The following is a 19,158-nucleotide window of genomic DNA, read 5'->3' on the forward strand; positions in this document are numbered from 1 at the left end:
AGGTGAAAAGGCTTCAAATACTAATGGGAAATATTGACCAAACTGACCTTCTTTTCTCCTTTTATTATCTTTAGGGCAGCTGTTGGAGCACTCGCCACTCTGCTCAAGTCAAGTAAGTCATTTCTTGTGTGGTCTGGAAGTGCTTGCACTACTTCAGTATACTGTAAGTCAGCACCAAGCTGCCAAAGCTAATAATAGGCTCTAGAAAATGTATGAATAGATGGATTTCTCATGTACGCTTCAATGTCTTTGTCACATGGCACGCTCTGTTCAAGCAATTCATGTATTTAAATGGTGTGCAGTTCTTAAAGGGGTCATCCGTCCATGGTGTACAACAAGCAGGCTATGGCCGTTCAGCGCAGTACTTCTGTGGCCAGTGATTGGCTGAGCTGTCATATCCTGCATGTCAGAATGGACCAGGAAGCAGAGACGGGTGCGGGAAGGAGGATTTTTGAAAAGAGAGTGTTTGGGGGATCTTTAGTAAGTACTGATTTATTGTATTACTTTATACCATGGGGAGCCTCTTAAAGATAATAGCAGTCATACAACCCGTTCATGTAGAAGACTATGGCACTTCAGGCAATTTTCAGATGCTTTTAATAAAAAAAAATCATATAGTTACAGAACAATGCATATCCAGAGGATGCAATTTAGAATGTCCCAACGTTTCAGTCTAAAGAGACCTTTGTCACCATGGATATTTATAATGTAGAATATATATAACGCATAATAGCAGCAAGTTATAGCCGACATTGGTCTATGTCACAATTGATTAAATCCCCCGATGGGAACCGTATTATAAGGCATCTATTTGACCTTAATTTGTGCGTGAATATAGTGACCTCCTGCCCAAGCACACATTATATGTTAATGCAGAAATAATTAGGCGATTATCTCAGCGGTATTATTATGAACGACATACACTAACACAAGGTTGCTTGCATTACCATGGAACTCACTGTTAAAGGGGCAGGCTTCTGTGAAGGTCAAAGTTAAGGGGATGGGCTGCTGTGGAGGTCCCATTTTAAGGAGACGGGAGACTCTGGGGGGGGGTGGGGGTGGAGGGTCAGTGTTAAGAGGTGGGGGGCTGTGCAGGTCACTGTTTTGGGGGCGGGGTACTGCAGATGTCACTGTTATAGTGGATATTGTTGATATCTTTATATATATTTTTTTTAACAGTATGTTTATTAGTTTTTCCAAACAAGTTGAAAATTTTACATTCGTATTTCAGCATGTAATTACACAATCATTGTACAAAGTGCACATATACATAGGTATCATCAACCCCAGTGTAACTCCCCCCCCCCCCCCCTCAAGTGACTCATTTCTTACTCTGAGTTTATGTCATTCTGTAATTTTATGAGTTTATGTCATTCTGAACATCTAGATTTCTTGCTGCTCAACAAGGTAGGTACTATGTGGTGGTGCATTTTAGTTTCCCTAGCGTTCCTGCCATGTCTTCTATACCAAGTGGAATCTCTGAATGGGTATACCAATTTCTGTATTTCAGTGTCAGTCAGAAATTCACTAATAAAGGCTCTCTATTAAAAACAACAACTGCCGACTGTGATTCCTGCTGTTTCCTCCAGCCACGTCGATATCTTTTAACGACACACAGAAATATTAAATTAAATAGATGAAATATACCTGTGCGAAGCCGGGTCCTTCAGCTAGAATATATATACAGTATATTACATTTTATTTTTAAAGGACATCTGTCAGCAGATTTGTACCTATGAATTGGTTGACCTGTTACATGTGCACTTGGCAGCTGAAGGCATCTGTGTAGATCCCATGGTCATATGTGCCTGCATTGCTGAAAATTTTATGTTGTAATATATGCAAATGAGCCTCTAGGAGCAACGGGGCGTTGTCCTTACACCTAGAGCCTTTTTTTCTGTGCAACTGCCACACCCTCTGTACTTTAATTGACAGGTCCAGGCAGTGAAAATATGCTCATGCCTAGCTCTGTCAATCAAAATGTAGAGGGCACAGTAGTTGCTGAGAGAGCAGAGCCTCTACGAGTAAGTTAAACTGCATTCCCCCTGACAAAGGCACACCGAAACGTGCGTTGGGGTAACACCATCCCGGTTTGGATACACTACTTTGCTTGGTAAGTCTCCCCTATATATGTTCACTATTGTTTTCCTGGTCTGTACTCCGCTAGGCGCCATGGTTAGACATGGTTTCCATATGGTCCCACTACCTTTGCAGTTCTGACTGTTGTCACTTCCATGGTAGTGACTTCCATGTCCTACATAGGGATATCGAACATATTTATATAGCAGACTCTGCCATATATTATATAGACTTGTGATTGGCATGTATACAGTATCATTATTTTTAATGTAGTGTACCACCGGGATGGTGTTTTTTTCCTGCTGCTATTTCTTTTTAACATAACGTCTGATATGTACATTATGTAATCATGTTATCTAATAAAGTTTATACACTTTTTTGCATTTGTACCTTTGGCTTTGATTCTTGTAGGTCGTTGTTTTGTTAAAGGAGCTGGTACTTTTTTGTACTCTGCCCTATAAAGTGGATCTGTCATCACAATATGCAGCCCTGTTTAGGGGAAAATATTCCTCTATTAGTCAATATGGCACAAAAATATGTTCCTTTTGTTTAATAGCAGTTAAAGGGGTATTCCCATCTTGGATATTGATGGCATATAGCTGGGATATGCCAACAATGTTAAATTCCAGTGGATCCCATTTCTGGGACCCCCTCCTATCTCCATAACAGGACTTCCAAAGCGAACAAAGAGCAGCCTCGCTTGTACGGCCATCCTCTGTTCACCGCTATGGGAGTCCAAAAAATAGCTGAGCATTGGCTGAGCTATTTCGGCATTCCCATAGTGGTGAATAGAGAGGTGGCCGTGCTTGTGTGGTGCGCTCTCCTTTCACCGCTAGGGGACTCCCGAAAATACCCCATCGCCTATTTTTGGAACTCTCACAGCGATGAATGGTGGGACCCGCATCTATCTGATATTGAAGGCTAATACTAACAAAATGCTATCAATATCCCAGACGACCCAACCCTTTTATGAAAGAATACAGAAAACTCATACCGTACTTATTCAGAAGCTATATTCATGAAAGCTGTCCCCCCTGCCTCTCCCCACCAGCTTCCATCCATTTGACCTATGATTGCCATCTGCTGTGTATTGACCTGGCCTGTCAATCATTGATAAGAGGGCAGAAAGAGACAACAGCATATTATGATTACATATAGATAATACGGTTGAACAAAGACAAACGTCCATCAAGTTCAACGAAGGGATAGGTGGGGATGCAAATCCCAGAAGGAAGTGAGTCTCAGATAGGCAATAATGTAATTTACTTTTAAGAATTCATTTAAACCATTTTTAAAACTGTCCCCAGTTCCTGCTGTGACCACGTTCTGAGGAAGTCTATTCCACAGATTCACAGTTCTAATGATGATAGTGTTTAACTAAATTCTTCCACGCCATCCTGTCTACCATGCTGTAGAAAAAATACTCCATTGTCATTCATTTTCTCTATAGCTTTGCTTGAGGTGAATGTATGTGGTGGAACATAATTTCCAGGATCACCAGAAACTGGAATATTATTGGTCTTCACAAGTACATGAGTTGCTTGCATGTCTTGTTGCTACGCATTAGCATTTGTCCATAATATTCATCTTTTTAGGCCAAGTGGAGGATCGTGGTACAATTCCTAGGAGATCTTAGAGAGTCATACACACATTTTCAGGCCAGTTAGAGCACATTTGATTCTGATAGAATTGATTGAAACCAAAATCAAATTGGTCGTCCAGTTCTCTCAAATGAAACTCAAATGTTGTCCACCTTCTCCCTTGTTCCATGGTTCAATTTTACTTTTGAGATAAAAAAAAAAAAGTGTCTAAGATCTCAGGACAAGATATGTTTGGGGCCTAAACTACCTATCAATTACAGAAATCTGTGATATCGATGGTGTTTAGTGAATTCGAACTTTATTAACGGCAACAGTATTTGTAAGTTATGCACTCTATCTTGGTCCTCAGCTGTGTCATGTGATCAAAACTCTCCAAATAACACAGCTTCTTATGCATGTGCGGGAAGTCCAATGAGATTGGCATTGAGGCTCCCATAGTATTTAATAGAGACTGACTTCCTGTCCACCCATTAGATGCTGTGCCAGCTGAAGAGTCAGTGTTAGTCACATGACACAGCTGAGAAGCAAAAGGAAGTGGATATCTCACAAATACAGTCACTGGTAAAAAGATTACATCATGTACCTTTCTAACGGGCCAGAGAATAAACATGTGGCCCTTCTCTCCCCTGATATCTGCTATTGGGCTTCATTCAGGAGGCTCCCATACACAATAAATGGTCAGCCGATCCAAACTGAAATAAGAAAAAAAGAATCTTCCTTCTATAGTTGGATGATTTTTCCCAGTATAAAGTGAACTGGAGAATTAGAGCATGTCCGTGCCCTGCAGAACACGTACTGTATCTGCACCTTATGTATAGTGATGCATATACCTTGTTTGTCCTGCAGTTAAAACAGATCCTTAAGGGTACTTTCACACTTGTGTTATTCTTTTCTGGTATCGAGTTCTGTCCTAGGGGCTGAATACCGGAAAAAAAAAACGCTTGAGTTTTATCCTAATGCATTCTGAATGGAAAGCATTCCGTTCAGTATGCACCAGGATATCTGGAGTTCAGTCCCTTTACGGTATTTGGCCGGAGAAAATACCGCAGCATGCTGTGGTATTGTCTCCAGCCAAAATTCCGGAACACTTGCCAGAATGCCGGATCCGGCATTAATTCCCATTGAAATGTATTAATGCCGAATCCGGTACCAAGTGTTCCGGAAAACCAGATCCGGTTTCCCGGTCTGCGCATACACAGACCTTTAAAAATGCAAATGCAATACCGGATGATACCGGAGAGACGAATCCGGAATTTCAATATTTTTTCAGACGGATCCTCATCTGGATCCGTCTACAAATTATATCTGTTTGCATACTGATTTCCGGATCCGGCAGGCAGTTCCGGCGACGGAACTGCCTGAGGGATCCTCGCAACGCACGTGTGAAAGTACCCTTAAAGAATAAAATAAAAAAATTAAAATCTGTTCCGTGCACTTTTTTTTTTAAAATCCCCTTCCTTATTATAAAACCACTAAAACAAAGATTTCATCAGTTGCTGTAAGATCTCATTTTCTCTGACAATAATGATTCTGTGTTTGTTCTTTGGGTGGTGGAATAATGAGATTCTCCCATCAGATAATGCTCCTTATCACAGCCTACGTCTATCCCTCATAATGAAACTAGACTTTTGGGCAGCTTTTGCCCGAAATTTGGTACATAAGTGAACAGTTGTTAAATGGAATTTTCCTTATTTTACTGTTATGTCCAACCTCATTGGGAGATTTATGGAAACTGTCGACAAATAAAAACGTTGTCTTTGTTGCCCATAGTAACCAATTACAGCTCTGCTTTAATTTCTTACAGAGTTCTTGAAAAATGAAAGCTGTACTCTGATTCCTTGTAGAACCAGGCACAATGCAATGTAGGGGTAGCTCAGCTGAAAGTAATGATACCTTTCAGTTAGCAATCTACTGCTTCATTCTCGGGGAAAAAAGTTCTTTTAAGGCAGTTGAGTGCACCGAGAGTGGGTTCTAGCCTTCCTGTGTACCGTTGCTTCTCCTTCTCTCATTCTAGGACAGGTTGCTGCCAGCCATTTTAAATATTTCCCAGAGAACCTCTTTAAACAAAATTTTACTTGACCCCAATAATATACAATAGTTCTGAACAGTAATGCAAATAGTACAGCCATTTAGAGCCGAAATACTATTAACACTCAGTGAGCACATACACTGCTGGAAAGTGAAAAAACACCTAGAAGGAATTAAGATAAAAATAATATGACAAGGCTGGAGGGTAGTGATCAAAGTCCCAAGATCCTTACGTACAGGAGTTCCACAGACATAGCCGTTGTTGTTTTTTGTCTGGCAGTGTTGTTTTTCATCTTCCCTCTTAGAGGACTGATAATTGGGAGTTGTGGAAGTGTTCCCTATGCCTACTAGACCAGAGCATGCACCATTTTTGCAAGTGGACTTTTGAAAAGGGTCGAATAGTGGGACTTCAAAATACTGGATGGTCCACTCATTAAATCGCGGAAAGAGTTGGATGAGAAGCTTTGGTGGTGCAGCAATGATGTCAATAGTGGTCAGAGGAGGGCTCTAGACTATTAGACAGATACATGCCAAGATTGCAGTAAAATAAGAGTTGCTGTATCTCAAAGGACAGTCACTGGGTCACAAATTGATTCTACAGTAGATTTTGCAGTGACCGTCTGTACCATAAGAAACTGTCTACTTGAAGCAGGACCTTGCGGAACCAGTTATACTGCCTGTCTGACTCAGGAGACTTGGTGTCCCAGCAAGATAATGCACGGCCACAAACTTTCCAGGCTACATGTTTTTTAGGGTATTTAGTAGTTCCCCTGGTCCGCTCGATCACCACATCTCTCCCTCATTGAAAATGTCTGTGACTGGATGGGGCAACAGATCTCAAATGCACAGCAGCCAGCAACCACCTTTGTTGAATTACGGGTCCAAGTTTAAAGGGCTTGGAATTACCTACCACAGGAGGACAACCAACATCTGAATGATCACATCATATCACAGTCGCAGCCTGTACTGCAGCAAGGGTGGAGATCACCAAGTATTAATTTGACCCTGCCTCAACATATAGCCTGCTGCAGAATCCAAAATAAAGGGTGTACCACCTTGGTTGTGTGATGATTGAACAAGCACCACTAGAAGTTTATACTTCAAATACTTAAATTTTTCAGGTGTTCTTTTTTCATTTTCCATGTAGTGGCATCATACATTGCTCAGTTAACACCGCTATAATTAGTTAACAATGGAAACAATCATATTAGTGCCCTTAGAATAGCTCAGGTTATAGTGCCCATAACGTGGTATCAGTCATATTGTCTATGTAAAAACATCAGCCATAGTGTACATACACTGCCTGTCCAAAAAAAGCCACCTGGATTTAACTAAGCAAATAGTTATGAGCCTCCTATTGGAAAATTACTGCATGGGCGATTATCTTTCAGCTGGCAACAAGTTATTTATCCCCAACTGGTACAATGAGTTGCTTCTCATTTCTTAAACAACCACGTCGAAATACACATCTTGTGGTCGTGGAAAAGATGTTAGTCTGTTTGAGAAGGGTCAAATCATTGGCATGCATCAAGCAGAGAAAATATCTAAGGAGATTGCAGAAACTACAAAAATTGGGTTAAGAACTGTCCAACGCATTATTAAAAACTGGAAGGATAGTGGGGACCGATTCTATTTGAGGAAGAAATGTGGCGGGAAAAAAATCCTGAATGATCGTGATCGGTGATCACTTAAACGTTTGGTGTAAATCATATCGAAGAAAAACAACAGTAGAACTCATGGCTATGTTTAATAGTGAAAGTATAAGCATTTCCACATGCACAGTGCGAAGGAAACTCAAGGGATTGGGACTGAACAGCTGTGTAGCCGTAAGAAAACCACTAATCAGTGAGGCAAACCAGAAAAAAAAGTCTTCAATTTGCTAGGGAGCATAAAGATTGGACTCTGGAGCAATGGAAGAAGGTCATGTGGTCTGATGAGTCAAGATTTACCCTGTTCCAGAGTGATGGGCACATCAGGGTAAGAAGAGAGGCAGATGAAGTGATGCATCCATCATGCCTAGTGCCTACTGTACAAGCCTGTGGGGGCAGTGCTATGATTTGAGGTTGCTGCAGTTGGTCAGGTCTAGGTTCAGCAACAGTATGTGCTCCAAGAATGAGGTCAGCTGACTACCTGAACATACTGACTGACCAGGTCATTCCATCAATGGATTTTTTCTTCCCTGATGGCATGGGCATATTCCAAGATGACAATGCCAGGATTCATCGGGCTCAAATTGTGAAAGAGTGGTTCAGGGAGCATGGGACATTTTCACACATGGATTGGCCCCCATAGAGTCCAGACCTTAACCCCATTGAGAAACTTTGGGATGTGCTGGAGAAGGCTTTGCACAGCAGTCAGATTATACCATCAATGCAAGATCTTGGTGAAAAATTTATGCAACACTGGATGGAAATAAATCTTGTGACATTGCAGAAGCTTATCGAAACAATGCCACAGCGAATGAGTGCCGTAATCAAAACTAAAGGCTTTTTTTTGGTTGCAACTTTTTTTTGGACAGGCAGTGTATATTGGAATGGAAACACACACCTATGAAATGCAGTGTGCAGATTCAGCAAAACAGGCTTGTAGAAATTAAAGGGGTGTTCCAGTTTTCCGCTAATCGGCTGTTTGAAGAGGCTGGGGTGCTCAGATGAGCACTGCAACTATGGGCGGACTGGCAACTTAAAGTGGCCCTGGAAAAAATACTAACAGTATTTGTGGTTGGGTCCAAACTGATGGAAAGCAGGGCCAGTAATACCTTATTGTGGCCAATCCGCCCCTGACTGCAACCTCCTTACAGCAAACCAAACATAGTACCATACTACTTAAATTGGTACTGAGCTGCACCTAAGCCATCTGACTGATGGACATGACGTCAGAGGCCTAGGAAGAGACCGTAGCTCTCATTGGACTGCCACTGCGTGACTCATAAATCTTGAATTCGATAGTCTTTTGCTAAGTAGTTTGTTGGGGAATATTATGATTGTATTATGTTCTCTTTATCTGCGGTGTTTTGTCAGTAGCGATCCCAGTCCTAGTAATGTATGGTCCCAGTGCGAGGGACAACAGTAATTGAGTTAGTATTAATCTCATACACTTACATGTATGATCTGTGAAATAATTAAGTGTAAGGGAGAAATATTCGACAGTAGGCGAACCTGAATTATAATTTTCTGATTTTGTTTTCAGTTTTTAGACTTACATTTTTTTTACAGTAGCTATTTTAGGGCAAGATTCAGTGTTATTTTTTTTTCCAATTTTTTTTTGCCAACTGATCTAAACAAATTGAAAACTGGACACAAACGGAGAAGTTTCCATCTTTTCTAACATACTTATCAATGAGGCATAGCTATTTGGAAGTAGTCACTAGGTCCCTGGTGCCTGGGGAACCCTCTGCATATGGTTGTTGGAGGCCTATGTTACAGATTTCACAAGCGTGAAATGTAACCTTTGTTATAGTAGATCCTGTAATTAACCCTTACCATGACAAAAGTGCTGATGCAAAATGAAGCGCTTTGTTATCCATTTCAACGAATTGTCATACATAGTAACATAGTAACATAGTACATAAGGCCGAAAAAAGACATTTGTCCATCCAGTTCGGCCTGTCATCCTGCAAGTTGATCCAGAGAAAGGCAAAAAAAAACTGTGAGGTAGAAGCCAATTTTCCTCACTTTAAGGGAATAAAAATTCCTTCCCGACTCCAATCAGGCAATCAGAATAACTCCCTGGATCAACGACCCCTCTCTAGTAGCTATAGCCGGTAATATTATTACGCTCCAGAAATACATCCAGCCCCATTTGAATTCCTTTATTGTACTCACCATCACCACCTCCTCAGGCAGAGAGTTCCATAGTCTCACTGCTCTTACCGTAAAGAATCCTCTTCTTTGTTTGTGTACAAACCTTCTTTCCTCCAGACGCAGAGAATGTCCCCTCGTCACAGTCACCGTCCTGGGAATGAATAGATGATGGGATAGATCTCTGTACTGACCCCTGATATATTTATACATAGTAATTAGATCTCCTCTCAGTCGTCTTTTTTCTAAAGTGAATAACCCTAATTTTGATAATCTTTCAGGGTACTGTAGTTGCCCCATTCCAGTTATTACTTTAGTTGCCCTCCTCTGGACCCTCTCCAGCTCTGCTATGTCTGCTTTGTTCACAGGAGCCCAGAACTGTACACAGTACTCCATGTGTGGTCTGACTAATGATTTGTAAAGTGGTAGGACTATGTTCTCATCACGGGCATCTATGCCCCTTTTGATGCAACCCATTATCTTATTGGCCTTGGCAGCAGCTGCCTGACACTGTTTTTTGCAGCTTAGTTTGCTGTTTATTAAAATTCCTAGATCTTTTTCCATGTCAGTGTTACCGAGTGTTTTACCATTTAATAAGTACGGGTGACTTGCATTATTCCTTCCCATGTGCATAACATTACATTTGTCAGTGTTAAACCTCATCTGCCACTTATCTGCCCAAGCCTCCAATCTATCCAGATCGCTCTGTAGTAGTATACTGTCCTCATCAGTGTAAATTACTTTACACAGTTTAGTGTCATCTGCGAAAATTGATACTTTACTATGCAAGCCTTCTACAAGATCATTAATAAATATATTGAAGAGAATAGGGCCCAATACTGACCCCTGAGGTACTCCACTAGTGACAGTGACCCAATCTGAGTACATGCAAATTAATATGTGATTACAAAATTTTGATGACAGTGTCCGTTTAAAAACTGTGAATTCCATGGTGAAGAATTTCAATAGAAATTGACTTGCCACAAATTCAAAAATCTGCACTGCACAAAAATTGGGACGAGATTTTTTTCTACTTTTAAAAGAGCCTGAGCTACTGAACATGTGTGACCATGAGTTTAGACACATGAGGTGGATGATACAAGACAGAATGAAATAAATAGCAGGGGGCACAATAGCATGTATGTAACAGCAATATCTGCACACGGGAGCATGCTATTTTAAATCATTCCAATTGAAATTTTTTTACCTTTTGCCTCATTCCAACAGAGAAATTCAATATTTATACTGTATATTCTATGTATTGTTTTTTAAACCGGTGCATGGTTTTCTATATATATTTTTTTTAAGTCACTTTATGTATTCTACTTCCTGTCCTAGCTCTTTGTCTTCCTCTCCTAGCTAATCAGTGTCAAAGCAACTATACTACCATGTAGGATAGATGCCCCGAAACATAACCGTATATTCTTGGGAAAATCTGGTCTGCTAATCCTGAGAAATGCTTTTTTCTACTTTGATGCAGACAACATTTTTGGTGCACCACGGGTCGGGCCACTCCATTTGGTGCATCATCACTCCATTGTAATGCTGCCCAGCACCAATCCCTCTTGTTTGTTTGACAGTCAACGAGATTTGAGAGCTGTTAGCAATGACCTGGGGGAACCATACGAGTCTGTATGGGGAAGAGCGATGGCATTAACAATCATGTCTCTCTGTACTGTAGAGGAAATCGTTGCATGTAAATGCTGTGGTCTCCTTCACTGATGAGCAGACAATTGTCAGGAAGGAACAATTGCTTCCCGACAATTCCCTGAAAAAGTGGAGCACATAAAGGGACCTTAAAGGGGTATTCCCATAGCAGACAATGGGGGCATATCGCTAGGATATACCCCCATTGTCTGATAGGTGCGGGTCCGCACCTACGCCGAGAATGGAGCGGGGAGAGCGGTGGCTGGAGGACCCTGGATTTTCCAGGGTCTGGACACCACTAAGCGCTCACCTCATACAAGTGAATGGGAGCGCACCGCACTTGCACTGCCACCGCTCCTATTCAATTCTATGGGGCCAACGGAAATAGTTGTGCCAGTGCTGGGCTATTTTTGGAGGCCCCATAGAAATTAATGGAGGGCGGCTGTGCATGCGCAGTGTGACCTCCACCACCTTTCCCTGCTCTGTTCTCGGCGTAGGTGTGGGTCCCAGAGGTGGGACCTGCACCTATCAGACAATGGTGGCATATCTAAGTGATATGCCCCTATTGTCTGTGATGGGAATACCCCTTCAAGACCATGCACTCCAACCTGAGGGAAGGGGGGGACCAATCAGAGCATCACGCACGCAATACTCTTCTGTGGGCATCTTTATCTCTGCCTTTCGAGAGAACAATAGAGCTATCATACCGTTACCTAATTCTAAAATCCACTATTATCATGTCAAACATGCAGATTTTGCTGTGGATTTGTCACATATTTGTGATAACAACTAGTAAAAAAATATAATTTTCATGACTGGGAATGTTCCATTATGTACAACTCATGTAGGACTCACCCACTTAAGACCATCATTGCTGTTGCTGGTCAATGCTTATTAACAGAGGCGAAAAAATGCACTCTTTTACTGCCCAGTGCAGATAAATGGGTACCCAAATTGTTCTAACATAGTGCAATAAATATTGTATCTATACAGTCCCGGATAGCTGTTCGAGCTGGGTAGAGCACTCTAGGCATTTCCCCTTTCCTCACTGCTGGTGAGGCCCTCTACTCTTACTAGTCTTTAACCAGTGAGGCATCACACAATAACGGATGAGTTGCAGCATGTACCTTCTCTTCAACATCTAACACAGCACCCTTTTTTGCAAGGCTAGCTTTGGGTTGGATGGTATATTGTGTTACATGTTTTTGTTTTTGTTTTTATATCTCTCTTATGGTGTACTACGTAGTACACTAATAATTCAGTTATACAGCATATAAAAACCATACCATACAGTGTCTGAATGATACTAAACTAGGGAATGTACCAAGCAGTGTATTATGTTAATGCACCAAGTATGGGATGGGGGTGAGTGAAGGTCTGGGTGCTCATAATTATCAGGACTCATTGGCAAGTGATGGAGTTTTTAGAACCTAGCAGCATAAAACTAGTGACAAATTCCTTTAAATTTACAGAGGCTGGAAGTCTGCCTTGCTTATGTCCTTCTGCTATGGGTGCACATTTTTTTATGTATCAGAGTGTTAGCCCAGCGGTCTGTGCTGGCGCTACTGTCCCTACCCGTGGGCACGGGTGCCGGGCTCCCTTTTTCCTTTTTGGTGCCATGCTGACAAGTGCTACATGCCAGAGCTTACTTCCTGCTCGAGTCCTGTACTGTTGTTAGGGCATGCACAGGCATGTCTATCCTCCCTTGTGAGGCAGCACGTACACAGCCTATGACTGGGTTCAGGAAGTATTTAAGGCGCCTGAGCAATCTTGGTCACTAGCTTGTTTAGTACCTAGTGTACAGTTGTTTTTGGAGTTTCTGCTTTTCTGTGTACTGGACCCTGCTTTTGGATTCAACAGATTTTGCTTGTTTGCCACCTGCCTCTGACCTTGGACTTCATTTATGGACTTTGCTTGATCACTGCCTGCCCTGACTTTGGACTTCCTGACCACGTACTTCCCCTATGTGCTTGCACGGGTATCTCTGACCCTCTGGTCAGCTGCCACTGACTCAGGAACTGCTCTGGAGTGGCACCTGGCAACTACCTTAAAGGCCCAAGCCTATCCTCACCATCAGAGGCTCTAGTGAAGACCAGGTAGTTTGTTAGTCACGACCCTCCAGGGTATAGCAAGTCCGTGGCGCAGTGGGTCCACACCTGCTTGCATAACACAGAAGATATGTAGTCATGTTCAGATTTTCCATTCTCTTGTGGGGCCAGGTTTTGGAATGATAATGACCTCAGTAGAAGGCATCACCATTTGAGGCTGATTTATAAATAACTTTTTGATTCAAATGTTATTGGTGATATAACATGTGTATGCAATAATAGTATTAGAGTTAATAAGGCACTTTTAAGTGTTAAGTGATCTGTATAGACGTGATGTGGTCCCAATTACCTGTAGTAATTTTCTGATCTTGGCGCAAAGCTCCCTAGTCCACCACATCTAAACTCTTATTGAAACACATTGTAAAAGGTCTACAGAAATAGATGATTATATTTAACATTGTATTCCATTCTGCTCCTCCTGAGAGATCTGTTTCATACGCTGCTCGTCACATGCTGCTGATGAACAGACGTACTAGTCACAGTTGGTGTCATTTCACTTGAAAATAAGACATATAAGACTTCCTTCGTGCAGTATTTTCATTTGTAATTGACCACTTTTCCTGTAGTGACCATTATAATGATTTTTTTCGGCCTGTAAATGTACAAACCTTTTCCCAGAAGTGCAATAATTCCTTTAATGTTTCTATTTAGTCTCCCTTTTCATCTACGACTTTATTGATTTCTACCTTCTACCCCTGGACATGATGGATGAATGAAAGCATTTTTTCCTGTTTATTAATGAGAATAAGTTTTAAAAAAAAATCACTTTCTCCTGCATTCAAGGTTAGCCCTATCTAAAGATATCAGGACACAAAATGATGTGTCTTAATTACTTTAATATTTCAACATCCGTTAATCCTAATTATCGTCTTTAAAGAGTGTATGCCATGGTTGATGTAAAAAATGAGACAATCTCTTTCTAAAAAAGGCAGAACCAGTCCTGTACCTCACATGGATCAAGAGATCTCTCCATTCATTGCTCCAATTGCTCTGCAAGATTTATTACAGGCTGGAAGTTTAGGAGGAGTGTCCTTTCTGCTGTAGCTTTCTCTCTATCACAGCTCAGGAGGAGTGTCCTTTCTGCTGTATCTCTCTATATCACAGCTCAGGAGGTGTGTCCTTTCTGCTGTAGCTTTCTCTCTGTCACAGCTTAGGAGGCGTGTCCTTTCTGTTGTAGCTTTCTCTCTATCACAGCTCAGGAGGAGTGTACTTTCTACTGTAGCTTTCTCTCTATCACAGCTCAGGAGGCGTGTACTTTCTACTGTAGCTTTCTCTCTATCACAGCTCAGGAGGTGTGTCCTTTCTGTTGTAGCTTTCTCTCTATCACAGCTCAGGAGGAGTGTCCTTTCTGCTGTAGCTTTCCCTCTATCACAGCTCAGGAGGAGTGTCCTTTCTGCTGTAGCTTTCTCTCTATCACCGCTCAGGAGGAGTGTCCTTTCTGCTGTAGCTTTCTCTCTATCACCGCTCAGGAGGAGTGTCCTTTCTGCTGTAGCTTTCTCTCTATCACAGCTCAGGAGGAGTGTCCTTTCTGCTGTAGCTTTCTCTCTATCACAGCTCAGGAGGAGTGTCCTTTCTGCTGTAGCTTTTTCTCTATCACAGCTCAGGAGGCGTGTCCTTTCTACTGTAGCTTTCTCTCTATCACAGCTCAGGAGGCGTGTCCTTTCTGCTGTAGCTTTCTCTCTATCACAGCTTAGGAGGAGTGTCCTTTCTGCTGTAACTTTCTCTCTATCTCAGCTCAGAAGGCGTGTCCTTTCTGCTGTATCTCTCTATATCACAGCTCAAGAGGAGTGTCCTTTCTGCTGTAGCTTTCTCTCTATCACAGTTCAGGAGGAGTGTCCTTTATGTCTCCCTATAACAGCTCAGGGGTTGTGTCCTTTCTGTTGCAGCTCTTTCCCTGTAAATGCCACAACTCCTAACATAATATATGGCTAGTAGCAGTTGAAGATCTAAACTAAATGTGTGTAACCACCTCAGTGAGGATAGGCCATCATTTAAAAAAGGCTGGACACCCCCCTTAAAGGGGCTGGTCACTTCCTGTATAGTTTATGATCACTGTGTATATAAGAGGATGATACGATGATGATATTTTGTGCCGTCTGCTATATCTTAAGTCATGTCCCTTTGTAGTGCTGTAAACATAGAGGTCCTGTCCATAAGATGGCCGCTGATGCATCACAGCTTCCTCCATTCACACTCTGCACCTGCGCTAACAGTGCAGACGGCACGTGGAATGTATTTGAATGGAGGAGACATCACATTGTCTGGTCACATGACCCTCCGTCTGCAGCCATCTTATGGACAGGACCTCCATATAGACAGCATAAAGACTTGGCCAACTAGGGGGCATGCCTTATGAAAATGGAACAGACTATCAGCAAAGGCTATGCTAGCATGGTAGTATACCCATCTTACATTCACAATAATCAACAGTAACCCTTTCATGTCTGAATATAATATCATTTAGGCCTGAATTAGATTATATTTTTTTGTCCATGATGTGTACAGACTGCCTCTGCATATCACACCGACCCGTTATGAATGGTCCTGGGGGGGGGGGGGGGGGAGGATGCCCCCAGATTCCATATGGATAGCGACATAATCCCACTTTTCGTGGATGGAAACTGGAGATATCTGCTCTACATTATCAACTCCTGTAGTAAAAAATATTTTGCCATCAACATAAAAGCAAGAAACAGGCGACATCATCATTTCCATAGGTCTGTGATTAGTGTAACATTCATGTACATGATAGAAAACAGGCCTGAGGAGAAAAGGTTAATGCAAACATCTGCGCCATTCATTCTCAATGTATTCATTTGCAAATGACTTTGTAATGAAAATATCCCTGATTCATGAATATTATGTCATGAGAATAAATGCAGCTCATAACTCAATGTACATCATTATTATCTAGTTCTTACCATTAAATTAGAAGTCCGGTCATCATTCATGCGCACGCTGCCGTCATCTAATTACCTCTGTTTAGCCCATATCAGGAGCTCATCAGAATGGCATTTTTTTACATTGAGGCACCATTTAGAAACAAAGTGTTGTTTTAGAAGATAAAGTGCTTTCCTTCAGCCCCTAGAAATGATGAACGTTGCTAACCAAATGGATTCTTGATTTGGCTCCTGAAAGGACATATTTGTCTGACAGAAAATCCATAAAGGAGACTTTTACAATAACCGGTCCCCAAATGCTTCTCTAAACCTTTATCGGAAGATGAACACCAAGCTAAGGTCACTTAAAAAATGCTTATGTGATCAGTATTGACCATCCAGCGGAGAAAAACTGGAAAGGAAATAGTTAAAAAGATAATCAAAAGTTGGAATCTTCTTCGATTATCACATCTCCCTTAAAATTATTGTAATTTATTATTTTAATTATATTGATTTACTGTTTAGTGATAATATAATAATGATTAACCCTATTAAAGTAGCTGACATTAGCAATAGCGATGTGCTATTGTCAGCTGAACCTAACTAGCCTATTCCTACTTTTATCTATATAACGGTTGTAATATGCTAATTAGCCTCTAGGTGTGGGGGGGGGGGGGCAGAGTTGGTCTGCGCTGAATAGTGAACGGCGCGAGATTTCCCCAGCGCACAGGGCCGGCAGTTGAAGGTGAAAGCTGCCTGGACCTGTCCATCTAGTGTAGCAGGGCATATGGCCAGAGGTGGGAGAGCAGAGCCTCTAGGAGAAGGGGCAACGACCCCCCCTGCACCTAGAGGCTAATTAGCATATTATAAAGTTATAGTTCTGCAGTAACGGGGCATAGATAAAGGTAACAATAGGCTAGTTAGGTTCAGCTGACATTAGCACATCGCTAATGTCAGCTAGTCTAAGGGTCTATTCACACGTCCGTTTTTTCTTTCCTGATCTGTTCCGTTTTTTGCTGAACAGATCTGGACCCATTCATTTTCAATGGGTCCTGAAAAAAAAATCAGACATTGTGCTGTCCGTTTTTTTTCAGGACCCATTGAAAATGAATGGGTCCAGATCTGGTCCAGATCTGTTCAGCAAAAAACGGAACAGATCAGGAAAGAAAAAAACGGACGTGTGAATAGACCCTAATAGGGTTAATTCTGGTGACAGAAACCCTTTAATAATAAACATGTACATAGTGCTATCATATTCCACAGTGCTGTGCAGTGCAATAAAGATACCCTGGACAGCCACTTTAACCCCTTTAGGACCCTACGATTTCCATATTTGCTTTTTCATTTTTCACTCCCTGCTTTCCCAGAGCCATAACTTTTTTATTTTTGCATTCACATAGCTGTATGAAGGCTTGTTTTTGTGGGACAAGTTGTACTTTTAAATGGCACCATCTACAATTGCATACAATGTGGTGGGAAGCTTGAAACAAAGTTCCGAATGGTGGAATTGGTACAAAAAACGGTGTTCCCTATGCAGTAAAATTGAACTGTAACCTTCAGTTTCTGGGTCAATATGAATATGGCGATACCACATTGATATAAAAAAAATTGAAACTATGGAAATGTTTTTTTTTTCTTTTCATCATTTTTTTATAGTTATGTCTACGGAGCTGCAGGACAATCTGTAGTTTTTATTTATATCAGTGTGTATAACTTTTTGATCATGTTTCATTCGATTTTATTGGGTAGGTGAAGAGAAGTGATGAAAAATTGTCAATTGGCCATTTTGCTTTTTTTTTTTTTACGTTACGCCATTTGCCATATAGGATAAATATTGTTATATTTTAACCCCTTCCTGACCAGCGCTGTACTAGTACGGTGCTGGCCGGGTCTTTAAAGATGGCGCCGGCTCCACTCTGATTCTTATAGAAGACAACCGCAGCTAATGTCCGCATATGGCGGTAATGGCGGCCGTGGACATTTTGCACTTCACATGCCGTGGTCAATTGCTTTTTTCTGCAATTTCACCCCATTTGGAATTTTTGTCACACTTTCCACTACATCACATGCAATATTAAATGGTGGCGTTGGAAAGTACAACTTGTCCCGCAAAAAACAAGCTCTAATACAGCTACGTCAGCAGAAAAATAGAAAAGTTATGGCTCTGGGAAGGCAGAGAACGCAAAACGAAAACGCAAAAACAAAAAAACTCTGGGTAGAAGGGGTTAATAGTATAGGTGTTTTTGAATGCGACAATGTCTATGATGTTTAATATTTTTATAGTTTTTTTTTATTCCTGGGAAAGGGGAGTGATTTGAATTTTTTAATTTTTTTAAAATACTTTTACAAACTTTATTTTTTACGTTTTTTAAGTCACACTAGGTGACTATAACTTGCAATCATTAGATTTCATCTTGTATTCGGTAATGAATATCTATGCATTACAGAATACAATATTCTGTATATTCCAGTGTTATGCTGACACCTGCAGGCCAGCATTGGAATATACTAGTATTTGGCCTGGAAGCCTTGTACAGCCTTAGGTCTATTATTAGTATGGGACACCGATCTCAGCCAGGAGAAGGCGGTCCAGACTGGGAAGTGTGCGGTTCCTGGTTTTGGTGCTCCCAGATGCAGTGGTCACATTTTACCACGGCATCTGAGGGGTTAAATAGCTGCGACTGGCATTACTGCTTATCATAGACATTAGCCTCGGGCCTCTGCTATGTAAAACAGCTGAAACTTGGCAGTTATGGTGCCCGCTGCATTTGCGAGAGGCCATCATCTTCAAAGACTGGAAAGGGTTAAAGGGATTGTTCATCTTCAGGGCAGGGGGAATTTCTATCAGATCCCTCGCACATATAGCGGAGAGCAGCATACTTACTTGCCCTCCACCGCCCCGCTGTTGATACTTGTTCTAGTCCTCTCCTCTCAACATCCTACTTGAAGCAAGTCACATGGCCGCTGCAGCCATTGACTTACTGAGCAGTGACTTGTACTGCATGCATCATGTGAT

The 19,158-nt window shown here is 41.5% G+C and overlaps 1 protein-coding gene across 1 annotated transcript in view; it reads left to right on the top strand.

Moving 5' to 3' along the window:
• The window catches only part of AGBL1 (AGBL carboxypeptidase 1), a 1,106,789-nt gene that overhangs the window by 120,031 nt on the left and 967,600 nt on the right, over positions 1-19,158 (top strand). Inside the window, exon 6 of the mRNA XM_044279459.1 lies at positions 75-112. Within this exon, the coding sequence (XP_044135394.1) occupies positions 75-112 (38 nt within the window). The remainder of the gene's footprint in view (positions 1-74; positions 113-19,158) is intronic.

This window comes from Bufo gargarizans, chromosome 2, assembly GCF_014858855.1.
Source record: "Bufo gargarizans isolate SCDJY-AF-19 chromosome 2, ASM1485885v1, whole genome shotgun sequence".
NCBI lineage: Eukaryota > Metazoa > Chordata > Amphibia > Anura > Bufonidae > Bufo > Bufo gargarizans.